The 25,978-nt window shown below is 39.3% G+C and overlaps 1 protein-coding gene across 9 annotated transcripts in view; it reads right to left on the minus strand.

Annotated features, from left to right (window-relative positions):
- Window positions 1–211: 211 nt before the first annotated feature.
- The window catches only part of frya (furry homolog a (Drosophila)), a 46,848-nt gene continuing 21,081 nt past the window's right edge, over window positions 212–25,978 (minus strand). For 4 of the 9 annotated variants that reach the window (XM_040037650.1, XM_040037644.1, XM_040037647.1 and 1 more), the window contains exons 11-63: window positions 25,301–25,402; window positions 24,986–25,089; window positions 24,436–24,544; window positions 24,236–24,322; window positions 23,959–24,130; window positions 23,695–23,827; window positions 23,446–23,553; window positions 23,083–23,338; window positions 22,792–22,974; window positions 22,618–22,704; window positions 21,374–21,633; window positions 20,980–21,169; window positions 20,604–20,728; window positions 20,110–20,167; window positions 19,853–19,944; window positions 19,438–19,610; window positions 18,758–18,918; window positions 18,409–18,519; window positions 17,819–17,973; window positions 16,993–17,095; window positions 16,734–16,905; window positions 16,152–16,408; window positions 15,897–16,043; window positions 15,624–15,792; window positions 15,383–15,473; window positions 15,202–15,284; window positions 14,647–14,797; window positions 14,369–14,472; window positions 13,991–14,176; window positions 12,999–13,197; window positions 12,454–12,575; window positions 12,149–12,336; window positions 11,870–11,964; window positions 11,194–11,774; window positions 10,918–11,015; window positions 10,675–10,845; window positions 10,436–10,576; window positions 9,798–9,977; window positions 8,860–9,024; window positions 8,437–8,511; window positions 8,142–8,312; window positions 7,933–7,941; window positions 6,165–6,365; window positions 5,498–5,641; window positions 4,552–4,715; window positions 4,260–4,467; window positions 3,761–3,910; window positions 3,591–3,689; window positions 3,419–3,502; window positions 2,317–2,334; window positions 2,019–2,129; window positions 1,707–1,912; window positions 212–1,611 (exon numbers count right to left, since the gene is read on the minus strand). In XM_040037650.1, the coding sequence (XP_039893584.1) occupies window positions 1,353–1,611; window positions 1,707–1,912; window positions 2,019–2,129; window positions 2,317–2,334; window positions 3,419–3,502; window positions 3,591–3,689; window positions 3,761–3,910; window positions 4,260–4,467; window positions 4,552–4,715; window positions 5,498–5,641; window positions 6,165–6,365; window positions 7,933–7,941; window positions 8,142–8,312; window positions 8,437–8,511; window positions 8,860–9,024; window positions 9,798–9,977; window positions 10,436–10,576; window positions 10,675–10,845; window positions 10,918–11,015; window positions 11,194–11,774; window positions 11,870–11,964; window positions 12,149–12,336; window positions 12,454–12,575; window positions 12,999–13,197; window positions 13,991–14,176; window positions 14,369–14,472; window positions 14,647–14,797; window positions 15,202–15,284; window positions 15,383–15,473; window positions 15,624–15,792; window positions 15,897–16,043; window positions 16,152–16,408; window positions 16,734–16,905; window positions 16,993–17,095; window positions 17,819–17,973; window positions 18,409–18,519; window positions 18,758–18,918; window positions 19,438–19,610; window positions 19,853–19,944; window positions 20,110–20,167; window positions 20,604–20,728; window positions 20,980–21,169; window positions 21,374–21,633; window positions 22,618–22,704; window positions 22,792–22,974; window positions 23,083–23,338; window positions 23,446–23,553; window positions 23,695–23,827; window positions 23,959–24,130; window positions 24,236–24,322; window positions 24,436–24,544; window positions 24,986–25,089; window positions 25,301–25,402 (7,968 nt within the window). In that variant the 3' untranslated portion in view covers window positions 212–1,352. Of the gene's footprint in view, window positions 1,612–1,706; window positions 1,913–2,018; window positions 2,130–2,316; window positions 2,335–3,418; window positions 3,503–3,590; window positions 3,690–3,760; window positions 3,911–4,259; window positions 4,468–4,551; window positions 4,716–5,497; window positions 5,642–5,675; window positions 5,855–6,164; window positions 6,366–7,932; window positions 7,942–8,141; window positions 8,313–8,436; window positions 8,512–8,859; window positions 9,025–9,797; window positions 9,978–10,435; window positions 10,577–10,674; window positions 10,846–10,917; window positions 11,016–11,193; window positions 11,775–11,869; window positions 11,965–12,148; window positions 12,337–12,453; window positions 12,576–12,998; window positions 13,198–13,990; window positions 14,177–14,368; window positions 14,473–14,646; window positions 14,798–15,201; window positions 15,285–15,382; window positions 15,474–15,623; window positions 15,793–15,896; window positions 16,044–16,151; window positions 16,409–16,733; window positions 16,906–16,992; window positions 17,096–17,818; window positions 17,974–18,408; window positions 18,520–18,757; window positions 18,919–19,437; window positions 19,611–19,852; window positions 19,945–20,109; window positions 20,168–20,603; window positions 20,729–20,979; window positions 21,170–21,373; window positions 21,634–22,617; window positions 22,705–22,791; window positions 22,975–23,082; window positions 23,339–23,445; window positions 23,554–23,694; window positions 23,828–23,958; window positions 24,131–24,235; window positions 24,323–24,435; window positions 24,545–24,985; window positions 25,090–25,300; window positions 25,403–25,978 lie in introns of those variants that run through there. The other 5 variants (XM_040037645.1, XM_040037648.1, XM_040037646.1 and 2 more) reach the window with 4 other exon arrangements.

Below are 25,978 nucleotides of genomic sequence, written 5' to 3' on the forward strand. Positions count from 1 at the left end.
AACACGAATGCTACTGATACTACTACTACTACTAACAACAACAATAATAATAATCTAATTGAATTATTTAGTAAACAGTCGTTAAACTTTTGACTTTATATGATACTAAGCTGGAAGACTCACTTCTTCACTTTTATTTATCTGCGCAGTTTAAGCAGATAAATAAAAATAAGCAAATAAATAAATTCCAATAACAAATTCCAACCACAAATAAGAAATCTAAGCTTAATTTTATTGTTGTATTAGTGAACAGAATACCAAAGTACAGTACATTGCAAAGGCAGTTTTTACAGCATTTACAAGGCCAAAGGCTACACCACTTTTGTGGAAGATTTATATATATATGTATATGTAGCTACTCACTCTGCATGCACCTAAACTGTAACTTCATAAAAATACAATCTGATGAGTCTCAGCAAAGCCCCCCTTTTCACTATGTACATTTTCTTTCATTTAAAATAGTTTCTCTCTTTGTTCATAAACTTTACTATTACATTTTTATTGTACACAGAATTTGCACGCTTGGCAGGTTTAACAGACAAAATAAAATATTTTTTCTATAAATCTAGTCTGATAAAAGCACATTTTCTTTTGTTAACAATATAAATAATTTACCTATTTGCTAAAAGCTGCACAGTTAAAAGGTACAGTAAGATGTTTTGAGTAACAGATAACCCACACAAGAGTTTGTAGGATTGAGAGACATTACAGTAGATCTGCAGCATGTCAGAATTTTTTTAACATGAACCACTTGCAGTATACAAATCAGTCTTAATAATTCCATCTGTGATGGTCGTCAGACTTGAATTCACACACTCAAGCACACTCATAACACACCTACACCAACACACAAACCAAGTAATGAAGCCTCCCTTTTTCTGTGCTAACAGTGTTCATGTTTTCCAATGCTATGATATTCAAATACATAATTTCAGGAGACAGTAAAGTTCTTCCACTTTAGTGAAGGATTGCACATTTTCCCTTGACAATTAAAACAACATAACTGAAAGAGAATAACTCAGCTTTGGTATTTCATTTCATTTTTCTTTAAATGTGAAAATTATGTACTTCAGTACACACAGGCTGCTTTGTGACATTTCTATTATTAGTGCAATAAAAGCTGTACTGTGTTTGCAACAGCAAAGTCACTCATCAGTCTAAAAACAACAGTACTGCTGCACATCTGAAGATTGGACTTCATGACATTCTGATGTACTTTAAGCAAGAAGAGGAAACAGCGGTTTGGTTATTCCCAAGAGAAAGTTCGCCCTTGAGATGATAGAAGCTACCACAGACAACAGGTGACACTAGGCATGACATTGGGTGTTTTGTAGTTCTGGCTGTCAGAGTCATCAGAGAGTTGAGCCTGAAACCCTGGAGTCTGGGAGAAAAGCTGTGATGGTGCGGTAGCCCTGGGCTCTTCGGATCATGTCCCGAGTTTCTCCATTGAGTTCCATCAACTTGACAGAAATTTCTGTCAAGTCTTGTTTTGAACCCACCAGAGCAAAAGTTCCTGTCTGACCCAGAGTTTGATGTCTAAAGTAGATGTTCAGCAATGTTTGGACCTCATCCTCAGAGTGGCTACCAAAGATATCATTAGGCCACATTGTTCTGGAAGGAAATCATAAGTATTTGTTTTAATAAGTAACACATTTATCAAAAAACACTTTTAATAAACACTGAAACAAGAATTTTACTTTTCTCACCTGCACACACGAATGTAGTGAACAGCGGTTGGAAAGTCATTGTTCTTTAGACCTTCTAGGATGGCCTGCACAGCAGCCTCGGAGGAGCTAAAAACAGGCTCAGAGCAGGAACTCTCACAGGCAACAATCTCATCATTTGCCACTGAAGCAGCTGCTAACCTCAGGTTGCTCTTCAACTCATTAAGCTCTTTGGACATGTTTGTCAGCTAAAAGTCGAGAGGGGTTTATGTTACTGAACAGGAACACAGATTAAAAAAAAAGTGTGTTTTATGCCTTCAAAAACTGAAGAGAAGCAAATGCAGATATACCTACCTCTGGAACAGAGCTTATTGCATGGACCTGTTCAGTCAGTTTGCAGTAGGACTGAAAAAGCAGCAACAACTGAAAGTGGAGTTTGTAGAGTCTTTGACAGAGCTCCAGTTGCTGAAAGTAATAGAAAATGATTATCAGAAAATAAGTCTTCTACTTCCTGTTTCCTCCTTTCTAAAATGTCTGCACAACCGCAATTGAAGACTTAAAAAAGTATCCTTTTGCTGAAAATGACAATACAATAAATACAATGTTGTTTTGTTTTAAATCGGAAAGTAGAGACAAGCCTTTTCCAACTTACAGCCAGAAATTCCATTTGCTATCAAGCAAGCATGTTATGGGGTAGAAAAGAAGTAAGAAGTAAGGAAAACACACAGAGAGAATGAAATTCATGCAAATGGTCATTATTTACAACATAGAGTGGGTGAGAAGTATAGAACAGGTCTAACTGGTGTCATTTTATTGACATGCACAGAGGAAGAAAGTTAGGGTAGATGTATGTGCAAATTAGAATTATGAAGAGGGCTTATAGTTTCCATGAACTATTAAATACAAAATAAATAAATAAATAAAAACACGTTTTTAAAAAAGAAAAAGAAAAGCCAAGCATGTTCTGCATGTTAATCAGCACTCACTTAAGTGACAAACTCATACATTTTAACAGCAAAACTTTCTATTTTGCTGTTAACCTTCTTCAGTTATGAAGCCTGATTAAATTGCAACATAAGAGAGCTCACTCCCATGCCCAGAAGAACTGAAAATCAACACAATGCACACTGGATATGAAATATTAAATGTGACGTGCATCAACTTAAGTTTGTCAGAAACTTAAAGTGCAAGAGAATTAGAGGTAACACTCACAGAGCTACAGTATCACACAGTAATCCCAATGCAGAAAGTACAGTATGAAAGATCAGATGAAATGGAATCCTTCATATGTTCAGTTCAGTTTTTGTTAAATGTACATAATCAACAATTATTTTGGTTGTACACTGGCTTAATGCAGTATCTGCAATAATACTAAGTGCAATAATCCTTTCTGTCATCGTTGTATTTTTTACTCAGTTTTATATAGTATTTGTATTTGTATTCTATTTTTATCTTATTGTATATTTATTTTATTTTATTCTACTGTATATAGTATTTTATTCTATTCTGTACAGTTGTGTACTGTATTTATTCTTATTGTATTCTAATTTTTGCCTCATAACTTTTGCACTGTCCACTTCCTGCTGTGACAAAACAAATTTCCCACGTGTGGGACTAATAAAGGTTATCTTATCTTATCTTATCTTATCTTATCTAAGCCAAAGTAAATACTAACCCACTGCTTTACTTTATCCCACTGTTGATATGATAGCACGAGATGCTCAAATAAATATATTTATAATAATTATTATTACCTTTTCCTCATGCTCCAGTGGTTGACACGTTATCACCGAACCCCCAGCACTCTTGGGAAAAGCAGCTTTACAGTTGCTCAACCACTGTGTAAAACAGAGGTTAATTTAAATAATTCAGCAACAACATACAGGTGACATCTAGAGTGACAAGCACACGATAAGAACCACTTACTGTGAGAACTGCCTCCTTTCTGTTGTTGTAAGTATCAAAATATTCTTGAAGTTCCAACACACTAAATTTCATCTTTTCAAGGAGTCCATAAGACATGATCTGGAAAAATACCAATTTGTCATTAAATTTGTTGAAATACACTGGAAGTCGCTAAATGTCAGGCAACTTACTGTGTCTGCATCAATAAAAAGTGTTGGGCACTCTGAACATGATGTCAGCATCTGAGAAGACCTCAAAAACTTTGATCCTAGTCCTCTCAGGCCATCACCAAGGTAACTGACGGCATCACATGTCAAAGAACAAAATTTGGTTTGGATATTCTGCAAAACATAAAAAACATGCTGTCTGTAACACCACTAGAATCCCGCCTACATAATTTAAGGCACTAGTACATCCTTCATTAATTCAATTTTTCTGAAATGTTGCCCTGTCAGCTTTGGTCAGTGAAGTGAACAACAACCGGTTAATGGATCTCAGGAGATTTTCAAGCTGAGAGCATCTACGGAGTGACCCTAATTTTCAATTAAGCAGTCCTCTTCTGAAAGGTCAGTTTGCCTTATAGCTAATCCTGTTAACCTTTCGGTTTAATTATACAATTTGACATCTCATACTACACGTCGCGCTGATGTCTTTTGGGATTAGGCTGGCTACAGGGTCAAGCTATAATACCTGAAAAAGTGAGGAAAACACATGAAAAGTGTAGACGGCACAGGATCCATCTGAGTCAGACACAAGCTGGTTGATGTGGCTTCGCCAAGCCTCTTCTGCATCATCGCACACATTTGGCTGGAAAGCCGCAAGGATGGCAGAGAAGAAAGGTGACGGTGGTGGTGAAGAACGCGACTCCGGCATGTCATCTCGCTCTTCCTCAGCAAGACTGAATGGATATGGCATCTTAGGAGAAGTGCATTTTTCATGACACTTTATTTATAGCTAAATATTTAAATGTTGCAATAGGTACCTTGGTAAGCAGCCTTCAAGATCTAGTTCTCCTTTGTAATCATTGTTAGTTATATCCATTGTCAAACTGTCACCACAGTGATACTCAGGGGGCAGCTCAGTGATGGAAAGAGAAATGTCATCCTCATGGACAATGTTGTCATCATCTTCTTGTGACATCTCATGCTGAAAGAAAGTAGAAGAGACAGTTCACAACTGGAAATATTAATGTAATTAATTACAAAACAAATACTGAAGCAGCATGCATGAAATGTATTCCCTCTGTTATTTTTAGTTATTAAACAGTAACACTAACCTTGCCATGGGACCCTATGGACACTCCTTGTGGTGTTTTCTTTTATTTGGTCAATTTAGTGTGCAAAAATTATGCCGATTAAATGGATAAAAGATTTGAACTTAGCCAGCATCGTGGCTCTGCACACTCAGAGATTGAAACAGGCAATGTGTAAACCTTTTCTGACCTTCCACATGCTGAGAGATTTTAGTTTTGCTTACAGCCACCCACACAGAAGCAATAGGCATACACATTGCCTTAAATAGACAGATACGGAAAGAAAGAAATGTTTTTTGTTTCTACTGCTAGCTACAACCCCTCACATCCCCAGACAAACTGCCACAATTAAAGTTAGACAAGAAATAGCCCGGAGCCCAAAGCTTTAGATCACCTGCTTGTCAATTTTAGTTGTTTTTTTTATGATTTTGCATGCAGCTACTGAAATATCAAGAAAAGGTCACTCATGCTCTACTCTAAAGAAAGGAAATGTAGAAAAGTCACAGTGTTGCAAAATAACACCTATGATTGCCTTAACCCAAAGCACATTTAACATTCAATACACGAGAAAACAGAACAGCTCCTATTTAGCAAAATTAGTAAAGAACTCCATTATAGAACTACGATAGGAATTAGTAGTTCCCAGAATCTCAGACACTCTGAAGCCCTTATTCACCCGGTGCTTCGAGTCCTCTGGTTGTTGGACCTCGAAACTTGGATTTTTGGTGCTCAGAGGAGTCGAATCTGCTGAAGTGGTATCGCAGAAGGGAGAGGGAGAGTCAATGCTACTCATCTCTGCAGTTGGAGAGAGGCTGACAGTCTGAAAAAGAGACAAAGAAACATTTAATAGAATCTTTAAAAAAAACGGACACTGAACTAAAAACAGCAAAATCGTCTGAAACTGTATCACCGACAGTAGTGGAGTTTCTTAAAACTCAAAAGCAAGAGGTGAAGATGACGGCTGTGTTGACCCACAGGTTTCAGTCTGCTACGGCAACTTTAGCAACCTTTAGCTAATGCTGAATGGCTCTTTCTGTCATGGAATAACAGAAAGATAATGGAACAAGACAGAATGTGACAGAAAGGCCCATTATATTTTCAGACTTGAAAATCTGGCCCTAAGCTTGACACTAGAGGAAAAGTCTTAATCTGAGAGAGAAAGACATTTTTTAAACCCTATACAGCTTGGCACAGAGAGTGGCACAATAGAAAAAAACTCTTGAATTGTTAAAGAGTTTGTCCTTGAAATCCCCTTTTACTTGTTACAGTTGGTTTTAACTGTTATTTGAGGTTTTACCTTCATTGTGATTTTCAATTATTATAACACAAATGAATAAACTTACAAGCTGTGAGTGGGAGAGTGTCTGGCTGGTGGTCAGGGAATCCTCCTCAGATGACTCGTCTGAATCTTCATGAGCGAGCTTGCTGAGGCTGGGCATGCTGCTGGACATCTGACTTTCCTCCAAAGGCTGCAGGTCATTTCGGTCCAGACTGTCCATAGAGCGTCTACGCACACCCCAGTTGAAGTTGTCCATAGTCTCTCCCTGCAACAGTAAACATCTGTTAGATACCGAGTACCAAGTACCAAGCATAATCTTTTCTTCAACACAAACTTCATAAACATACTTCACACCAACATTTACACAACCATGCAGTGCTGGTTCAGGGAGGGGACAGTTTATGGGAGAGTTTTTTCCCTTCAAAGCTAAAAAAGGAAGGAACAGCGGTGCTCAATGCAGTAAGCCCTCCTTAACATGGTCACAATTCAAATATTAACAGGCTTTAATTGCTTTGGTCTTTTTTTAAAAAAAAATACAGAGTGATTTTCAAGCGTGACTCCATGCTGCTAGCCAACTCTCACGTTCCACCAAAGCTCCACATCAACAGACAAAACAAGCATATCCAACTACGATTAGTTTAAAACCTGTCACAGTAAAAGCTCTGACTTTGACATTTCTTGCCCATATTAATCATTTAGGTTTCTTTGATCGAGTTTCCTGAAAATATGGTGTTAGTGAAGCCTAAAAACCACACTAAGTACATTTCAGAGTCTCAACAAGTAACAACAGCTTTTTCTTACATCCTTGGCAAATAATACAGTTTAAATGTTTACAATTAGCAAAGGTAATTTACTGTTTGGATTTCAGTGTGATGGAGGGTTAAACCTGAGCAGAATTTCTTCCACTGAGTCTCTAGATGGAGCCAACACTCCATGATATGAACAACTGTGGCTTGCTTTAGAAAATCATATGATGTTGACCAGATAGCCATATAACTATAGAAAATTATGATTAAATGTATTCACTTTATGTCAATCATATGATAAAAAAAATATTAATAAACATTATGATAACTTATGGAATAACAATTAAAACCCATCAGTTTTTTCTGTCACTTAATGTTACAGCTTGATAAGTCTGTCAACTTACATAGTGCCAGCTTTGCTTCCTGACTACACATAGTCAAGACTTTAACATTAAGAATCTTTTCCGGGCTTACTGACTGAAGCACTTAAAATGTGTTTGTACAAAGCGCACGGTTCCTTTCACACACACTCGCATTACCAATATGTCTGCAGCAGGCCTGTTGTTTCAGCCTGAATTCTGCAATTGACCTCTCTGTATTTTCCTAATATCACAGTTTTGTCTTTCCTTGTAAGATTAGTTGCTCTTTTGCTAGTAGACCTGTCAATGTTTCTGATTGGTCAAATGCTGCCAACACCATCCCTTTTGTGTAAACACACTTGTAGCTAGACTGGAAAGCCCTGGTTTGAGTTATTGAGTTGATAATCACAGTCACATAACCACTTAGGCTGAGTGCCAGTGTGAGATCAAGTACTGGTAAATCTGGTAAAACGGGCTTTAAGATACCCTATATTTCAATAGCAACTACTAGACCATGATGATAAGCCTGGTGAGAGAACTAAGAATAACATGCTGTGTTTCCAATACTCTACTCTCTAATACAGGGACATTGCAGAATCAGTTTTGTAACTAACACAACATGCATGCACACTTTCTACTCTTTGCCATCAGTCGACTAAAATATCTGCACAAGCAAACTGTCATTCATAGAACACAGCAAATAAAAATGTAACACAACTAAACTTACCTGTAGCTCCTAGATAGCACAGATAGAAAAAAAACACAGAAAAAGAAACCCTGTTACACAGAGCAGGCAGACTTGACCCAACACAGTACTGCTCCTCAGTGGAAAATTCTCATTACAGTCTTTATAAGGTTTTCTTACTGCTCTTGTTTTACATCTACTTTAACATCTAAAGTATAAGTAATTATTCTACCAAGCGTCCCATGACTCACCTCTCCATCCTCAAGCTCAACATCCAGGAAGTCAAAGTCTCTAAAGACTCTGAACTGCTGCTCTGAGGTGGTGTCATCCGTGTTTTCTGGTTCCCGAGTCCCGTCATCAGAGGATACCTGGCTAGGCTGGTGCTCCATAAGATCCAGCTCCCCACAACTTGAGAAAATCACCTATACCGAACAACAAACAAAGAAAAACAAAAAAAAGGCAAAATTGTTATTTTTTAAAAAATCCATGATTAAAAAAAGTTCAGAGTGCTGAATTTCCCAACGGACAACATAAAGTATATCTTACTGAAGGATTTTTTGTGAGCCCCACTTCTTGTCCCAGCAGAGACAACACATTCACCAGTTTTTCCCGTGTTCTTTTCTGCAGAGGGAAAGAGAACACCCAAATATTGTGAATAAATCCCTTTAATTTGATCCACATTATCGTTTTTTGTGAACATTTGACTTTTGCATCTGTTTGAGTATCCTACCATTTTAAAATTTAGTCTCATATTTGCCTGGCATCAACATGCATTTCCCCTTATTTGGATATACAATGGGAATTAAATTTTTGGAATAAACAGTTTGAAGACGTCTCAAACACAGCATGTGCATCAAATACATCCTGCGCTGTGCTTGTCTTGCATAATGAAATACAATTACATGCAATGTCTTCATTTGTCAAATCCTAACAGTTTTACACTTTGACCCCTTGGGAATACGTTTTCACCTGAGAAGATTGAGGCCTTTTCCAGCTGACTGGCACCAACACGTTGTTTAAAGTGGATCCAGAGGAGGTAGAGGAGGTGCTGTGGGTCACTGCTGTTGTCATGCTCTTCACATCCTGGCCTGGAGTGCGTCGGAGATCATCAAAACGACGACCAATCACTGGCGTCTGAAAGAATCGACACAAACAAACAATTGTGAGGACAAAATTAAAATGAGCAACAGCAGGAAGAAGAGAAAGTCTTTCTCTGCTTAGTCAATCCATTACTCAGGCTCCTTGACAGCTCCTGCTTCGTCTAGGCTCACAGTTCCAAAATGACTGTAAAGCAATCAATACGTCAAGATAGGCTGATTGCTTTTTTACAAGTGGTCACAGCTTTTATTCCACTTGACATTCAAGAAAAAAACCCAAAACATCAACTTTCTCGGTTTTATACTCAATCTTAAAATGTCCGAATATCATAACAACTATCACTGGTGTGCCCAGTATGTCTAAAGTTTAAAGCCACCCTGTTGGCTGCTCACTACAACTCCCTGACTCACATACAAAGACGGCAGCAAAAAGCTGACATCATTTCCTGCCATTCATGAACTACACAAACAGCTCCCTGTTCGGTTCCCACACATATGCCGCTCTGCTTGTATCTTTTACATCGCTTTCCAGCTCTGCACTGCTTGACTAATTGTGTTTACCTTTCACGCTTTCAAGCTAATCTCGCAGGGTTTGGTCGAAAAGAAGTATCACCATTAAGGAAGGGGAAGAAATGTTTCCTTTCCAAAGACCTTTAAAAGATTCCACACAACCTCAACAAGTACCACACCCTGGAAAATACAGGGAAATATACAGGGGCGAGCATACATTTCAAGGATTAACCTTTCTTTTCACAAGAACAACAAGGACTTTCACACAGTGAAAAGAAGGTCAAAGAAATGGCCTCTAACCTGAGATATGTCAAAGTGGAAATCCAGCGTTTTCCCAGGCAAGGCCTTGGAAGAGCGGTCCCAGACACGGCTGATGTCCTCATAGGAGAGGTCACTTTGTGGAAATGAAGGCTGTGCCAAACTGGCCGATCGAGAAACCACCAGCTTGAGTATATTCTGTGCTTCTCTCCAATGAACAGTCTACAGCAAAAACAGAAACACACACAACTTCACCTGTATGTGCAGACAAAGAGCAACACAAGATGTAAAAACACAGTTTTCATGTAGTTTTATTTATAGTTACAGAGGTACTAAAGGGAAATGGATGCCATATGAGAATAAGCAGAGGCTTGGCCCATAGCAGAACAGCAGACTGTTTATAGATTGGGTGTGTCCACAAATTTACAGCGCTGACATAAGACAGCTTTTTCCTTTTTTTTTCACATGAGCACTAAGAAAAAGAGCAAGGAATACAAGACTCTTACGCAGAGCTCTCAGCTAAAGATTTGAACTGAGCACATGCGCATGCAAAGTATATGTTAGTGAGTTTCTACAAAATTGTCAACTTATTCTATTTTTAAAATGTGTTCGATGGCACATAAAGTCACTGCATATTCAAACTAATACATTCCCGATAAAAAAGGACCATTTTAACTCACCTGGACAAATTTCTCTATTGTCTTGAGCACCTCTATGTTGAAGGGTTTGGCTTGAATTACACTCAAGTCCATGTGGCTCAGGAGGCTGTAGATAATTTGCAAAAGGGTCTGCTGCATACTTGGGAGACCTTTCTCCAACAGCTATTACAACAACAAAAGAAAAGAAAAGAGAAAACTCACTTTACATAGTACTTTTAACACACTGTAATTGTGACTTAGCACCTTTCAGCTGTACACACCTCTGCCATATAAGTGACCAGACTCAGGGTGATATCCGAGAAAGCTTCGTGAAGATATCGACACACCACATTGACCCAAGAGAAGCAGTCTCGTGTGTAGGAGTGTGTTTTATACAGAGCCATGACATGAGCAAGGTTGGAAAGCTTGGCGTTGTTCTCCTCAAGGCATACCTACACACACAAAGGTTTGTTAGTTTAAGATGTGAAATTAGTGAATTGAAAAAAGGGATACAAATGGCAAACCTGTGCTATCCTCTCAGCAACCTCCTGACAGAACTGTGTGGGGCCATCAAAGTTCTGTACCAGATGAGGGAGCAGGCAGAGAACATTCAAAGGAAAACCTAGTAGACAAAAAAAACCCCGAAAAACAAAACAAATGACATTAATATAAAATTTTGGAAAAAAGTCACAAAGCATGTGTCTTTGTACAAGTACAAAAAATATAAATATATAAATGTAAAGTTTATCCGTCCACTGTTCGCTTTTAAAACCACTTATTTATTGATTCCTACATTATACCTATGGCTTGTGATGTGTCCACAACAGGCACTCGCGACACAGGAGTCAGTTGGCATAAGAGATGAAGCGTGAGATCGGTTGTAGACATGGAGGTGAAACCCTTTAAAAGGAGCTGCTGCAGCCCAGTGAAGGTGCTCCATTTTAGCTGATTATGCAGTTTCTCCAGCTTCTCTCTGTTTTCCTGTTTGTCCAGTGACATGTTGGCCAGCAGCTTATTCAACAGTCTTAAAGACATCTGATACTCAAACTCAAAGTCTGACTCCATCAGTGACACTGCCACCCAGAAGATGGTAGCTAGCAGGTTGCTGGGGTGGTTGATGCTTGTTGGGTCAGTCACACTGTCTCTAGATGAGGATGAGCTGCGAACCTTAGCTAACAGAGCTTGCTGTTCAGAGGCTTGGATACGGTCCAGTGTGGCACTGCGTGGTGGATCAGACCACCGGTCTGCCTCTCCAAACTTCTTGGGAACAGAGGAGCTCCTTTGATGTCTGCTCCTTTCTTCTCTCCTAAGATTGAGCTGCCCTGTGCTCTTCCTGTTAGATAGCAGCTTGAAACTGGTGAGGAATTCTGGGGATGAGGCTCTGTAATGATACCATGGAGAAATAATTTAAAGTCACTACATATTTGGGCAGAAATACCATCTTTGAACATAAATTCATGTAGAGGAGACACAAACCTTGTCAAAATAGCCATGAGATCACTGTTTTTGAGACACTCAGCCAAGTTATCCACCACTGACTCCAGCGTGAGTAATATTTCCATCACATAGCCCTGGCAGAAAAAAAAAGACACACATAGATTTTTAGAGTGTGTTTTTATAATACAATTTAATAATTTAACATACAATAGTATAATTTTCTACACGGATGACCAACATTTGACACCATAAATGATGCAAACAAGAAATCCCCACATAAAAACTGGCACCATTCAAGTATACACACGGCGCTCTGACCTGCACTTCTTCTCCATGTTCACCGATGACTTCCACCAGCCTTGAGAGAAGGTCAGACACAGCGTGGGCAGATATTGGCTGGCGAAGGGCTCGAAACACCTGAAAGGAGCGGCCAGCGTAGTGACGCGATGAGCTACACAAGGCTGTCTGCAGCGCTATGTCGCTAAGCTGCTGTTCCAGATGGAAATCTGACAAAGACACAGACAGAAATGTGTAAATGAAAGTCATTCAGTTACACATAATGTTTAAGAGATAATCAAATTAAAGAAAATGAAAGAATTACTGTTACGGGCATACAGAATTACCTGACTTGGACTCTTTGAACACAGATACCACATATCGCAGAAAATTCGTCAGCTGCCCAGTGCTTTTTGAAATTTGGTTCTTTGGTGAAATGTCTTCATGGCACCACAGCGGTCCATATGCTCTATAAAACAATCATTTTTAGTTACTGAAAACAAACTATATTCTGAATCATTCAAATTAACAGTGCCAAGTCCAGCATAAGGTGCCTGTCAATTAATACAATCCTAAATATTTTTTAATTAGTTTTGTAAGATGACAGTTTTAATTTAAATTTACAGTGTGTTCAATTAATCGTGGGAAATGCCAGTCATATTTAAATCTCAGATCTAAGCTATGCTTATAAGAAATTGCATTATCCAGCAGCACCACTAGGTGGGAACCAAAAACCAGAAATATAAGAAGTTTATCACCATATCAAGCCCATAACTAGCAATATTTTAATACATGCAGCCATACATTTTTTTCTGTTTGCAAAACTACAGTGTAAAAACTCATGCATTTGCTGAGTGACCCTAACGGAAGAATTACAAATCTGTGTCCATACCTTGTGGTTAAAAACTCAATTAGCTTGTTGGTTTTGTCATTCATTTTATTGGAGGCCACCAGCTCTTCCACCTCCTGTGAAATCTCTGGCAGGTTGCTGCTGCTGCCCCCCAAACTTAAACTGGATGACGTAGACGAAGAACTCAAACCCGAGTCTGGCCCGGGGGATGCCTGACACTCCCGCAGGAAGTCAAAACCTCCTGAACACATCACAGAAACAGGTGTGTGATTACAAACAAGTTACAGTGGTATATATTTTATGAATGTTTGATTTCATATACCTAACTGCAACTTTAAGCTACAGATGGATTTAGCCAGTGCAAGAAGAAGAGATGCTGTAGTGAGCACATGACTTGTGCTAAAACATTTTCATGGATGTAGATCCAGTAGTTCCTATTATTATTGCTGCAAAGCTAACCACTCTTTTGTTATAAACAAAAAGCCAAACCTTTGTGTAAGAAACCACATATTACACATGAACATAACACGCATATAAAAGAAAGTTGTATAAAGCATGTTTACTTTCGCTTTTAAACTATTGTTATAGCATTTTTTTTTATTGCTAATAAAATACATTTTCTTTTTTCATATGGTCAAATGGACAACAAATACTTTCAAAATGTGAAGACATTTGCAAAACATTTTATCAGCTAAGAGAGGAGCTAAAGCCAGCCATGCAAGCTTTAGCAGATGGCCCCAATTTGGGAAAGTGGATAAAAATAGCAGAATGGAATGCTTTAATCAAGACCTTTGATGTGCTCTGGGCTCCATATTGCTTTTGGCACAGCATCCAAATATTTTCTCTCAAGATAAGAACCTTATCTATTGTCTGAAAGGAATGCTAGCCATTCCTTCCTAATGTCCGAGTTTATATTAGCCAAAGACAAGATCCGCATGTCAAAGGGCCAGCTGCTCAGTCAACCTCATCTAGGTCTACTTTAACCATTCAGTGAAGAGTGAATGTATTTATATTTGAAAAGGGCAGATGCTTACCTGAAGGCAAGTACTCCATCTGAATGCTTGGTTTGCAGGTGAGGGTCTTGGTACCATTGATCTCACGTGTCTGCAATAAGACCGCTGCAATAGTGTGGAAGTTGTTGTCGCATGACAATGCGATGAGCAGGTGGAGAAGAAGTCGTTTACTGTGTTCAAACACCTCTGGACGAAAGTGATCCATGCCTTGAATAAAAACAACATAATTGGACAAATAAGTCTATTTTACGGTCAATTCAATTTAAATTTCAGCTACTCCTTATGGTCATCTGGGACGAAGTAACACAGTAAGATCAAAACCTTACAATATTACAGAGAGAACATGTAATCATTATACTACAGCTGTTAAAGAGAAGACTGATTGTACTGTGAATTTACCCAAAAACAGTGAATGTAGCAGCAAAGGCAGGTGCATGGTCCAATCCTCGGTCACACTGTGGTCCACGACCATCTCTGTCATGAAGATGACCGCTATGTTACACCTATAATAAGCAAACATTCACACTATTAACCCTCTGAGTGAAACACCATTTCATATCCTAAGAAAATCAATTTCTTAAGATAGATTTAAATAAAAACTTTTTTGTGGTGGATACAGATGAATACTATTACAGTAAATTCATTTAGAAACAACATAGCAGGTTATAGCAGCTAACCTGTGCAGTGGTCCCCTGGGAGTAATGGTCTCTGGTAAAAAGTCCACTAGTGGAGCCCAACATCCTCCAGTCAGAGGCATGGGCAGAGGATGGGGCTGGTTGGTCTCAATAACAGCCACAAGCCAGTCAGCATAGGGTGGCAAAGGTTCACCTGTATGGTTTAAGAGCCCATTGTTCATGATGTAAATACACAAAAAAGAACTTCAGTTTTGAAATATAGTTTTCATAACTAATTTCCAGGATTCTTTTAATAATCGTCAGATTATGTTTAGCCACATTTCTCTCCAGAACCATTACAGGCTAAGAGGGTTTAACAAAGCTGTTTTTGGGTCACTAGCAGCAGTGTGGAGGCCCTAGGCTCAACTCCTGTATTTTAGTGCCAATTATCACAGAGTCTCTTAAAAAGCCCCAGGCCACTTTGCACTGCTCATAAATTATCACTGGAACATGGCTGATTACCAATGTACCCTCCAACCAGGCTGTATATTCTATACTCATCAAAACCATTACAACCACATTTTCTTTCTCAGGTGCTTGGTGCAGAAAAATACTCACTCTTATCTTCATCATAAGATCCTCCCGAGCTGTTGCTGTAGCGTGATTCCAGACGATTATGTGCTCGTATTATATGAGTAAGCCTGAAGTCACAGAAAAAGATTTTTTGATAATAGGGTAGGGTGTTGATAACACTGTGTCAAATCAATCACACAATTAAAGACATTTTTGCCCACTGCACCTCTCCTCATTCTCCTTTAAAGTCTTGGTATCATCTGTATCAGTGAAGCTTTCTTGGCCTGCAACAACAGTATTGCTGCTTGATGTGGTGCCTAGAAATTAATCAGAAATCAAGTGAGGCTAAACTCCAACACTGCTTCACATGCACAATTTGGATCTTTCCCAGAAGGGAATTTTAATGGTGGTTTACAAAAAACAAAAAACAAAAAATATATATGTGCAAGCTTTTTCAAAAGATGTACCTGAAGCAGCTGCAGAAGCCTTGCTTGTGGCTGTAAATCGATAAAAAGGAGGGCTATCACAGTGTTGCACCACAGGATTCACAGGATCAGTCTGCTGTAACTCAAATATCAGTTCCTCCATGGTTTGGATTGTGTTGTTTCGGCATAGATAGATCACCACCTTCTTGATCTGAATAAATACACCAACACATTTCTGTGAGAAACTGTAAGGATACAAAACCGCCCCCAAAAAACAAAGTTACATAACATTACAAACAGGGCTTGATATCTTACATATGGGAGAAGGGCAGTGTCACTGCTGACACCACACAAGCTGATGAGAAACTGCAGTGTGGTTCTCAGATTGTTGCTCCATTTGTCATTGCTGATTAAAGCATTCCAGGCATTTTCCATTTCTGGTCCAGGTAGATCATCTCCATACTGGGAAGGCAGGGGGTTAAAAAAAGAACATATTCCATGTCAGCTACGTTTATCTCAGATTACCTACGCCTCTTTTGATAAAATCATATTTCCCAAGCATGCGGTTACCTTGGCGGTCATAAACATGAGATTATTGAGAACCATAGATGTAGCTTGTAAGGAGCCCCAGCCAGTGCCTTTTAGTGGGTGTGATGAACCTGTGCTGGTTAATTGGCTAGAAGAGTTGTAACTTGAGGAGCATGGTGAAAACATTGGGAGCAGCAGGCCGCTATCAACCAGCTCTATGTTACCAAGCCAGGGCAGGAGGTAGGTTAGCATGATCTGCCTCCCATTGGTATGAGTGGTGGGGAACCTCTGGCTAACCTCTGGAACAAGCAGAAGGAAGGCAATACAGTGGTCACTGTGGTTTTTTCATTTTATAGGAAACTCAAACACATGCTGTACATTCAGTTTCACCATAATTGGCAGTTTGATCCTGATCCGCATATGCATTAAACTTAAACAGGGGTTGCCCCTAAGTCAAGTTAGGCTCTCTGTGTGTCTGTGGTTAGCAGAAGTGGCCATAAAAAGAGGTCTGCTTCTCTGGGGGATGAGCCAGTAGTATTTAGAAAGAAACCGAGAGAAGATGACAAGCCTGTGAAAAGCTGAACTACAGTAAACTACATTACTATTACAAGCATCAACATCTACCTGAGAATAGAGGAAGTGTGAGCTCAGGGTACATCTTTGCCAGCTGGCTGGAGAGCTGAGGTAGGGAAACACTGTACAAAGGTGGCAGTGGACCATGTGTGCCATAGAGGATACTGTTTGGCTTCTGCTCTGCAATCTTCTTAGAGTATGCAAACAACTTAGCTTCAAGAATCTGTTAAATGGAAGAGGGAGAATGTGTCCTTTAAGCTGGAACCACAGAAAACTGCATAAAAGAGCTCAGCAAACTGAGATTTCTCACCTGCATTAGCTGCATTGAAATCTCATAGATTTCTCTGTTGGTGTCTGACGCCTTAAAGAGCACCAGATTTAGCAGCGTTACTATGTCACTTGGGTAGGTTTTGCTTGTGAAGAAACAGAGAAAAATGAGTATGAATCACTTATTTAGTGTTATCAAAGTAAGAGGCTCATGTTGCAAGATTTAACATTCACATTATGGTGTTGTTCCTAAAATGTAATTATTGCTGTTTTAGCAACACAACTTACTAAGCACGTTGTTTTAATCGACTGGAAAAATAGGAAATACTTAATACTTAACCCACATATGCTCTTTAAAACTCTGTAAAAATATTATAACTGTTTCAGAACATATGCAAAATGGGTGTCTTATGCAGTAAACAAGCGTTAGTATTGCCGAAAAAAACGTACCAACATATGATGTTTGTGAAACAGCCTATTTTTCACCTATACTATAATCCTTTCTCGATACTTAATTGAGTAGTTTAAGTGTTTAGATTGTAGCAGAAGAAGATAAAGATGAATGATAGTCCTGGAGCAACTCTGACAATAATGTTGTATGAACAACACAGTGATCTCAAATACATCATTTCATGCATGTTTCAATTTCTGAGATAAAGCAAGTGAAGAATTTCAGTGCAATAGTGAGTTGTTAGTTTGAGACTTTGGCTAATTTACTTACTAAAATGGACCGTAATGCTAAATGAGAGAATTCAGTGTCAGTCCAAATTAGCCAAAGTAAATGCACTTCAAAAACCTATACAGATAAACTAATGAAGACCCAATAAAAAAAATCACTGAAAATGCAAAATTCATCTGAGATTTTGTACCTGCTGCCACAGACTGTAGCGATGGCTTTGAAGCACCCCGAGGCGACCTGCTTTGAGCCTGTGTAGCAACGATCCACAGCCCAGTTGAATAGGTTGACCTGGTCAACATTGAGTTCCAGCAACAAGATGACAACTTCACAGCCAAGCTGATGGACCTGAGCCAGGAGCAAACACCAACACAGACTTTTTTAGATTTAATTTCTTCTTTTTTCCCCTCCCCTGTACTCCACACTTTGTATCAGTCATCAGTAAATGATTTAAGGTCTCAGTGTAGCATGGTTCTAGGAGCTCTACAAAGAAGTTGATAAATGACCAGTTAATGCAACTCCTCAAACCACATAATAAATTGTGCTAAGGAAAAATATCTAAAATAAACATGCAGGTGCTTTATCTTGTATCATAAATGGGAATAAAGTCAAAATCAGTTTATCCTGAAAGAAAACTGCCCTTCTCCAGCAAGATAATGCTGAGCAGTTGGCAAGCACTAGCGCTGGCTTTTTATAAAGCAAGCTTCAGAAAGCTATCCGAGGGGCTTCCTGGGTCAGCTCCTTGTTTAAATGCACCACAGTGGTAAAGTATTGGCTACAGACCCGCTGATCCTGGCAGGCTAGTATATTATCCAGCCACTTGTAGAGGTATCCGTCTGGAGAGAGGCCAACGTTATCAAACACAGGCCCACAGCACAGCACAGCAGACATAGCCTGTGAGAACATCAGCCAAGAATGCTCACATGTTAATGGTTTAAACAACCAAGACAAGACAACCCTATTCACTCTGCCACTGTTCCACCAACAACTCTTTCTTTTTTTTTTAGAAATGCGACATAACATTTAATCTCAATGTGGTCATTCAACACAGCTGAATACTAAACAATCAGATTCTTCTTACTTATTCTGAATTTGTGACTTAGTCATTTACTTAGAGTCTAATTATGATTACCTTTAGGGCACAATACTGATATCTTGTGATCTGATGATTTCTGTCGCTGTAGCGATCCAGAGGAGTGAACATGATGCTGAAAGGCCCAGCCCACTGGCTGAAGAGGATGAAGAGGTGATGCCGCAGGCTCTGCTGTGGAAACAGGAAGCGTCTGTGGTGCACTGGGTTGGAGGTAGAGGTGGAGGGGATGAAAGAGCTTGTTATAGGTTTGCTTATTAAAAAAGTCTAGAGCCAGCAAAAATTATCCCGGCATCTTAAGCCCATCACAACTACATAAAAGTGCATTTTCCCAATCTGATAATAGGTTCTTGATGTCCCCTGACAGACTATTAGCCATTCAGTGGGGACTTGTGAATGCTTGGCAACTCATGAGTCATCACCTGCCCTTTCCTGCACTGTCTTTAAGTAGAACTATTCTTGGATCCACTCCCCTTGGGTTACATCCAAATCAAGATCAATGTCAAGACTCTGGTCTTTCATGCAGTGTTCTAATGGCAGCCTAATGGAAACCTATTATACAATTCACTTTTCGCAAATGGACAGATGGATTGCACCAGGTACTCATAAAAAGGAATACAGAACTTTCACATTTTCTGCTAAGTAATTTATCAGTCTGACCTATAGAGCAGTGACTGGTCTGACAAGAAAGGACTTTAAATTTAAGCTAGTTGCAGTAATACCTGGTACGCATTGGATGAGGTTGGCCACCATGGCACTGAAGTGAGCTCGGATGTCCTTAAGGATCTCTGCATCTTTATCATTCTCAGCTTCCAGAAGCATCCGGGTCAGATCCACATATTCCAGGAAGAGAGCCCCCAGGGCGAGTGTGTCACGTTCCAATGCTCCATTTGTACTGTGGCATGAAAAAAAAAACCCACAGAGACACCCGGTTCAGAGACATCACCAAGAAAATATTATGCAATAATGACATATTCACTTCTGTTTAAATACCTATAAACTGTAACACTAATGGCAATTATTTGTATCAAAAACTCACTTGCATGAAACTGGGGGAGCCTTCTCTGTAATCAAGTACCTTTTTGCGATTCAGTCTTTTTTTGGGCTAACAGTGTCAACTGATACTATCACACTAACCTATCACTGATGACACCAGCATCAGCCAGGAGCTCAAATATCCTCAGCAGTTGAAGTCTCAGCAGGTCTCGTCGTTCACGCCGCTTCTTGTTCTGTAAAACATAATTAGAACATCTTTACAACCAGATTGTCTGTAAAAATAAAATATTCTAAACTATATGAACTCTTTAGCAAATACTACATTATAGTCTAACATAGCTATAAATTCTCTCTGATTGTGCATATTTTGCATATATTATTAATTGAGTCATATATACCTCAGGTCTTCTCTCTAATGCCTCTTTCATAAGGGGATGCAGCTCCTCCACAAGCTCTCTGTGTGCAGTGAAAACATAAACTCGTGATATAAATGTAAAATACAAAATGAAGTTCAGTAGCAAAAATTAAACTGCAGAATGACATTTTTCAAAAACAATTAAAAAAGCTATTAAATCTGACCTCTAGGAAACAATTTAGAAGCAGCTATGTGAGGCATCAAAGTATTATTCAACTCTAATCCTCTGCTCATCTGCACTTTAAAAGCCACACAAATGCACTACCTTTAATTATGGAAAAAATATTAGATTGCACTCTCAGTTTTTTACAGGTTAATTTAAAAAAAAAAAGACAAAACAGAACTGAAGATGTTTTGTGGCAATATTTAATCCATAAAGAAAATCACAAAAAAAGCATCACAGGAAAAAAAAGGAAAGTTTGTTTGCTTAGTTAAGCAGTAAATGATTAGCACCTAATATATAGATCTTTGATATACCTGAACACAAGAAAATTGGTGCGACCAAAGCCCAGAACTAATGACTCTGTCAACTCGATGCTCTCTGCCCTCATCAGTGGAACCAACTGCTTCAGAAGCCAAGCCACAGATGGGCTCCCGATAACCTGAAACATCAAACACCAACTGCTCAGTCAGACACATAAAATCTGCCACGACCACTAATTACTTAGAGCTGCATTGATATAAGTGTCTGTACACTTAATAACACATTGACTTCATGCTCTATTCATGTGAAATAGCTGCTGTAATTTGATGCTTTGAGTTTTAAAGTCAACAAGCTCAGTATGAACACCTGATCCTGGAGAGACAAAGCGCAGAGGGAATTAATAAGGCCAGAGGACAGGGAGGCATGTACCTTGTTATCGAGGTTGACACTGCTGTCGGGTGTAGGAGCTGTGATCTCAGGTGTCGATGCTCTCAGATGGCCGGGGCTCATGATACTGGGCTTGGCCACTCCAAAGCAAAGGATCAGGTAGTTTCTCCATAGGGTTATATAGTTATCCCCACTGCCAGAGGTACTGGTCTTCTTTGCGTACACTGGATTACTGGTAAGGAAAAGGAAATATTATTAGATCCTTTATAATCTCACATTCTTTCAGTGGGGAATTTTGACTTTAATCTCAATGAAGAACTGGAATATGGGGGCAGAAACAGAAAAGGGAAGACTAAATAGGGATGTGCAGAAAATAAAAATACAGAAGTGTTTCATGTTCCCTCCTGACCACACTGTAGTCTGAAAGGGCACTTACTTTGGGTCTACCAGGGGCATGAGCATCTGCATCCGAGTGAAGGCATAAGGCCAGGCGTAGCTGAGAGCTGTGGGGCAGTGCTTGGGAAGGTTGTCCTGTCGGAGGAGGCTGTATATGCACAGCACCCAGGGGTCCTTGACAGACTGAGCAAAGATCCACACATGTGAGGGGCTCCTAATATCATAATGACTGTTGACAAGCAATGCATTCCACTCCACGAGCCACTGCAGGTCCACGTGGTGACCAGCTGGCAGGGTGACCTGCAAACAAGCAGGTGACAGAGCAGGGTCAGAGGTCAGGGACATGCCTGAAATATATCTTAAAGCACTGCTTCTTTCTGACTGTCGACCAATGTGTAAAACTAATTTATTACAATGTGAATAAGGCAGTAATTAGGACAACAAGACAAATACATACTATATTTAGAAAAGCTTTTTTATGTTGCATATGTTGCATGCCACTCTCATTATACTCAGAAAAATGCTTATAGCTGAAATGACAGCTGGCCAGAAGTTGCTCAGCTGTTTATTTAATTTTACATGATAATTAATGAACCTGGCTTCTGTTTTCTGCTTACTTACAACATTATTTGCTAAACCAGATTTTACATGGGGTTAAAAATCTTGTTTTTATGTTTTTATGTCAGTCAGATAGAAGCTAAAGCTCCACCAACACTTCGGTTTGTGGCTTTCATCGGGGTCATCATAAAACATATTACAAACAGCATTTTCAAGTCGCCTGGGTAAGAGTAGAAAAAATACTAAACAACCAATAATATACATTTACACATCTGACAATGGGGCACCAACAAGAATGAACTGGATCACATGTTTTACGGCGACTCACTGTCCCTGGCAACAGAGAGTGCTCAGTGGAAAATGAAGGTGGTAACTTCCACAGCTTTAAGCTGAAAAAGTGCAACCAAGTTTTGCCCTACCCAATGATGAAAAAATTCCCTCAATCCTGAAAGGTCCGCCTGACTGTCCTTTCATTACAGTTAGCCAATAAATGTGGGTTTTTTTATACTGCCAGTGTTGCTGGAGCTTTAAGTTCACAGATCCTATCATCTTCTCCATACAGCTTGAGGTTGTCCCTGAAAACTCATCTCTGAAAGTCGAGCCATGTGAAATGAACACAGTGACGAAAGACAAATATTAGGAAAATGAAACACGAAGCAAATAAACAGAAACATCTCGAGGTTTACTTTGGAGCGGTGCCACAAACTGGAGGTACAAACAACTTACTGTGTCAGAGACTGCAGCGTTGACAAAGCTATCCAATATACTGGGGCTGAGCTGATCCATGATCTCTATCATTGGTTTATCATCATCCTATAGTTGGCAAAGCATACATTTTTAACCTGTACATAAAATATCTTTCTTATATTATGTCTCCTCAGCGTTCCTTCTGTGTTTTACCTCACACTGTCCAATAGTCACAAACAGACTGCGTATCTCTTTTAGGATAGCAATGGCGAGTCTGCGGGTGCTCAGCTGGCAGGAGCAGAGCAGGACGACCGCTAGTCCCTCCACAGCATGCAGCACAGTGGAGTGTGGACCTCGTTCTGAAGGCGTCTTGAGACTTGAGTTGGTCTGCAGCAGCTGTGATAAAATAAAGAAAAGCTGATTACCCAGTAGTAATATCACAATACTAAACTAGTTTATTTCTATTTCTAAAATGGGCAGTTAGTAAAAGACAACTGTGTATACCTCAGCGGTGTGCATTTTAGAGGTGTCAGACGTCTTTCCTGGTGCAGCCAGGGTGAGTTTCCACTGAGTGAGGAGCTGCAGCAGTAATTTAAGGGATGTATCTAACAATCCCTGGTGGGTGTCTTGGACCTCACGCAACAGGAAGTTGGTAAATCCAAACAGGACGTCATCACGCCAGTCGGAGAAATCCAGCAGCAGACTTTGCAAGGAATTCTGTGCTATGAGTCGAAGCTCATCATCCATGTGGATTGTCAGTCTGACAAAGACAAAATAAACCAAACAAAAATAATGATAAAAGAAGTATAACTTTTATGCAGATGAATGACAGGTCCTCTATGTACTGTTTCATATCAGGTTACTCACCGAGACAGGAGGTCTATGAGTTCTGGCTTAGACATCCCATCAGGCAGGATGCGAGGAATGGCAGCGACACATGTCCTGAACAAGTCGATCTTAGGTTTTCTCTCACCTCTGAAAAGGTCGCATTTCAGTTTTGTTAGAAAGTCTTGTTTTCTGTGTCAAAGTGTAAATTGATCAAGTATTGAGAACAAGAGCGTTAAGTTAATGATGAGTCCAGTCCAGTCCAGTCAGCTGGGATGTGTGCAAACTTACGTGATCATGTCCTCAGGCTCTTTGTTCAACATCTGAGCATTGGTCATCATCATGCATCGGCCCACCTCCTTGTCCAGGTGTCTGAGAATGTTGTCAATAGCCTTTCGGACGTGAAAATAATACTGAGACATACCTGGGAACATGACAGAGGAAAACCTATTGAACTACTTTAGCTCACTGGAATATTTTTAATTGAATTCCTATAATTTAAAATGCAGAAGCATGACATTTTCAGAATTCGTGACCATGGTCTGCCTCTCTCACCAATGACTTTGGCCTCTTCATCTGTTAGTGTCTTGCTCAGATATGTCTTCTTTACTCGGAGTGTGTTCCCAGAGGGCAAAGTGCAACCAGTGTTAGGCATGGGAGGCTCACCGTCCTTCTGCTGCAGTTTATCGGCTACAACCAGGAATGCTCTCAGACCAATATTCATTCTCTAAACATGAAAGAAGGGTCACCTGTTAGTTATCAGTTTCCAGCATCCCATTACCAGTCTTGCAGGACCTTTACAAATGAAATTGACTGCTATACAAACGTGTACCTCAGGATTAAGACTAAAGGCTTTTGCAGGTTTCCCAACACACAGAAGGTCAAAGATAATCTCTTTCATGGCATAATCCAGTCTTTCCTGCAGAAAAATAAACATAAAATACAAATCAGTTATAAATAACCTGATTATTCTATTACGAATGGCATCTGCTAACAGTCATACAGTACAGTACAGCACACAAGTGTATTCACCTGGGCGATAAACTGGATGATTTTCACAAAGATATTGAGGGGCATGTCTCTTGGTACCACACTGCGGGATCCTTTGGGGAAAAGTGTTGTTACAATGGTGTTGAGTCGACTGAGAAATGAGACAAAGAAAGCAAGTTAATAAAAGACTTTGTGCAAACATTTAACAAATTAGACAGATCATTTTAAGACATGTTTATTTTGGGCTTGATCAGCACCCAAATATCTGTCTGGACCCATCTGGAATTCCTCAAGTGGGCTTTAGCTTGTACGTAATAACATCTGCAAACAGCTGATAACCCTGCAGGCAACTGTTACTGGAAATCTTGTATTGGTTTGAGCCTAAATCTGTCTAAATCAGTTCTAAGAATATAAAAAAAACCCACAAAATGTTTTTAAAAACATTTTTTTAATCTTCCCTAAATCCACCACATCATCATGTTCAGAATTTGTTTTGTAATAAAATATAAAATAGGATATTTCTACGATAACAGTTATTTACTGACACTTAAAAAGAAAAGAAATGTAAATGCAAACAGTAAAAGATTTTTACCCTTGTGTCGCAGTGTTGCTCTCACACTTGATTCTGATCATGTAAACCCACAACAGTCTATAGAGGGACTCCAGTGCAACACGAGCCATTTTTGGGTCTCTACTCTGTAATGAAATAAGGTTGATCAAAGAAGTCAATGATAGATCCATCTTGAAGAAAAATAATCAGTGTAATATTGCTCACAATATCAAGTAAAAAATGTAGTTCACACAATTATTTTTGACAATTAAAGCTGTAATATTTGGACTGACTGAGACGCACATCCTTTAAATAACAAATGCAGTTTTACAACTGTTAGTTACTAAGTTACATTACCTTCAGATTTGAGAGGCAGTTGTTAAGGAAGATGTGCCATCTGTTAAGGAAGAACTGTTTCTGGCTGACACACAGCAGGCACGTCACCAAAGGGTAAAATGCCTGAACAGAAGACACAAATTGCAGCCTTGTTACAACAAATTCTCTCTTTTTTTTTATTTGTAAGTTATTGACTTACAACTAAAACACTGGGATTTTCTGCATATTATATTCAAACTTGCCTATTAAGTTGTCAATTTGTGGAATAATGCATTATCTCTGAGCAACCTTTGCATAAGTGCATCTTAAACCAGCTTCCTTTTGAAGACATAATGTGGTTCCCTCTTTTTTTAAAAATGTTTTTGCTGATGGTGCATCATTCATAAAATATAGCTTTCAGCCATTATCGTTGCCTCAGGAGAAAGTAGACCTAGTCTAAGGGCTGTTGTCTTTCCAGATCCATGTGAACTACCATGGTGAAATGTTTTATTGAAGACACTTAGAGGAGAAGAGACTTTAAATATGCTTACACATACTGCAGTGCTTTTAATGTGTTTTTTTAATGCTATGAAACAGCAGCCTGTCTTCCCTCATAAATGTTTTCTATTGTAGACACTAAAAAACTAAAAAAAACACACACAAAAGTGACCTTGAAAATTCACAGGCATCCAGGGAATCTGAGCATGTAACTGAAGATGT

Source organism: Simochromis diagramma, unplaced genomic scaffold, assembly GCF_900408965.1.
Source record: "Simochromis diagramma unplaced genomic scaffold, fSimDia1.1 OVJJ01000463.1, whole genome shotgun sequence".
Lineage (NCBI taxonomy): Eukaryota > Metazoa > Chordata > Actinopteri > Cichliformes > Cichlidae > Simochromis > Simochromis diagramma.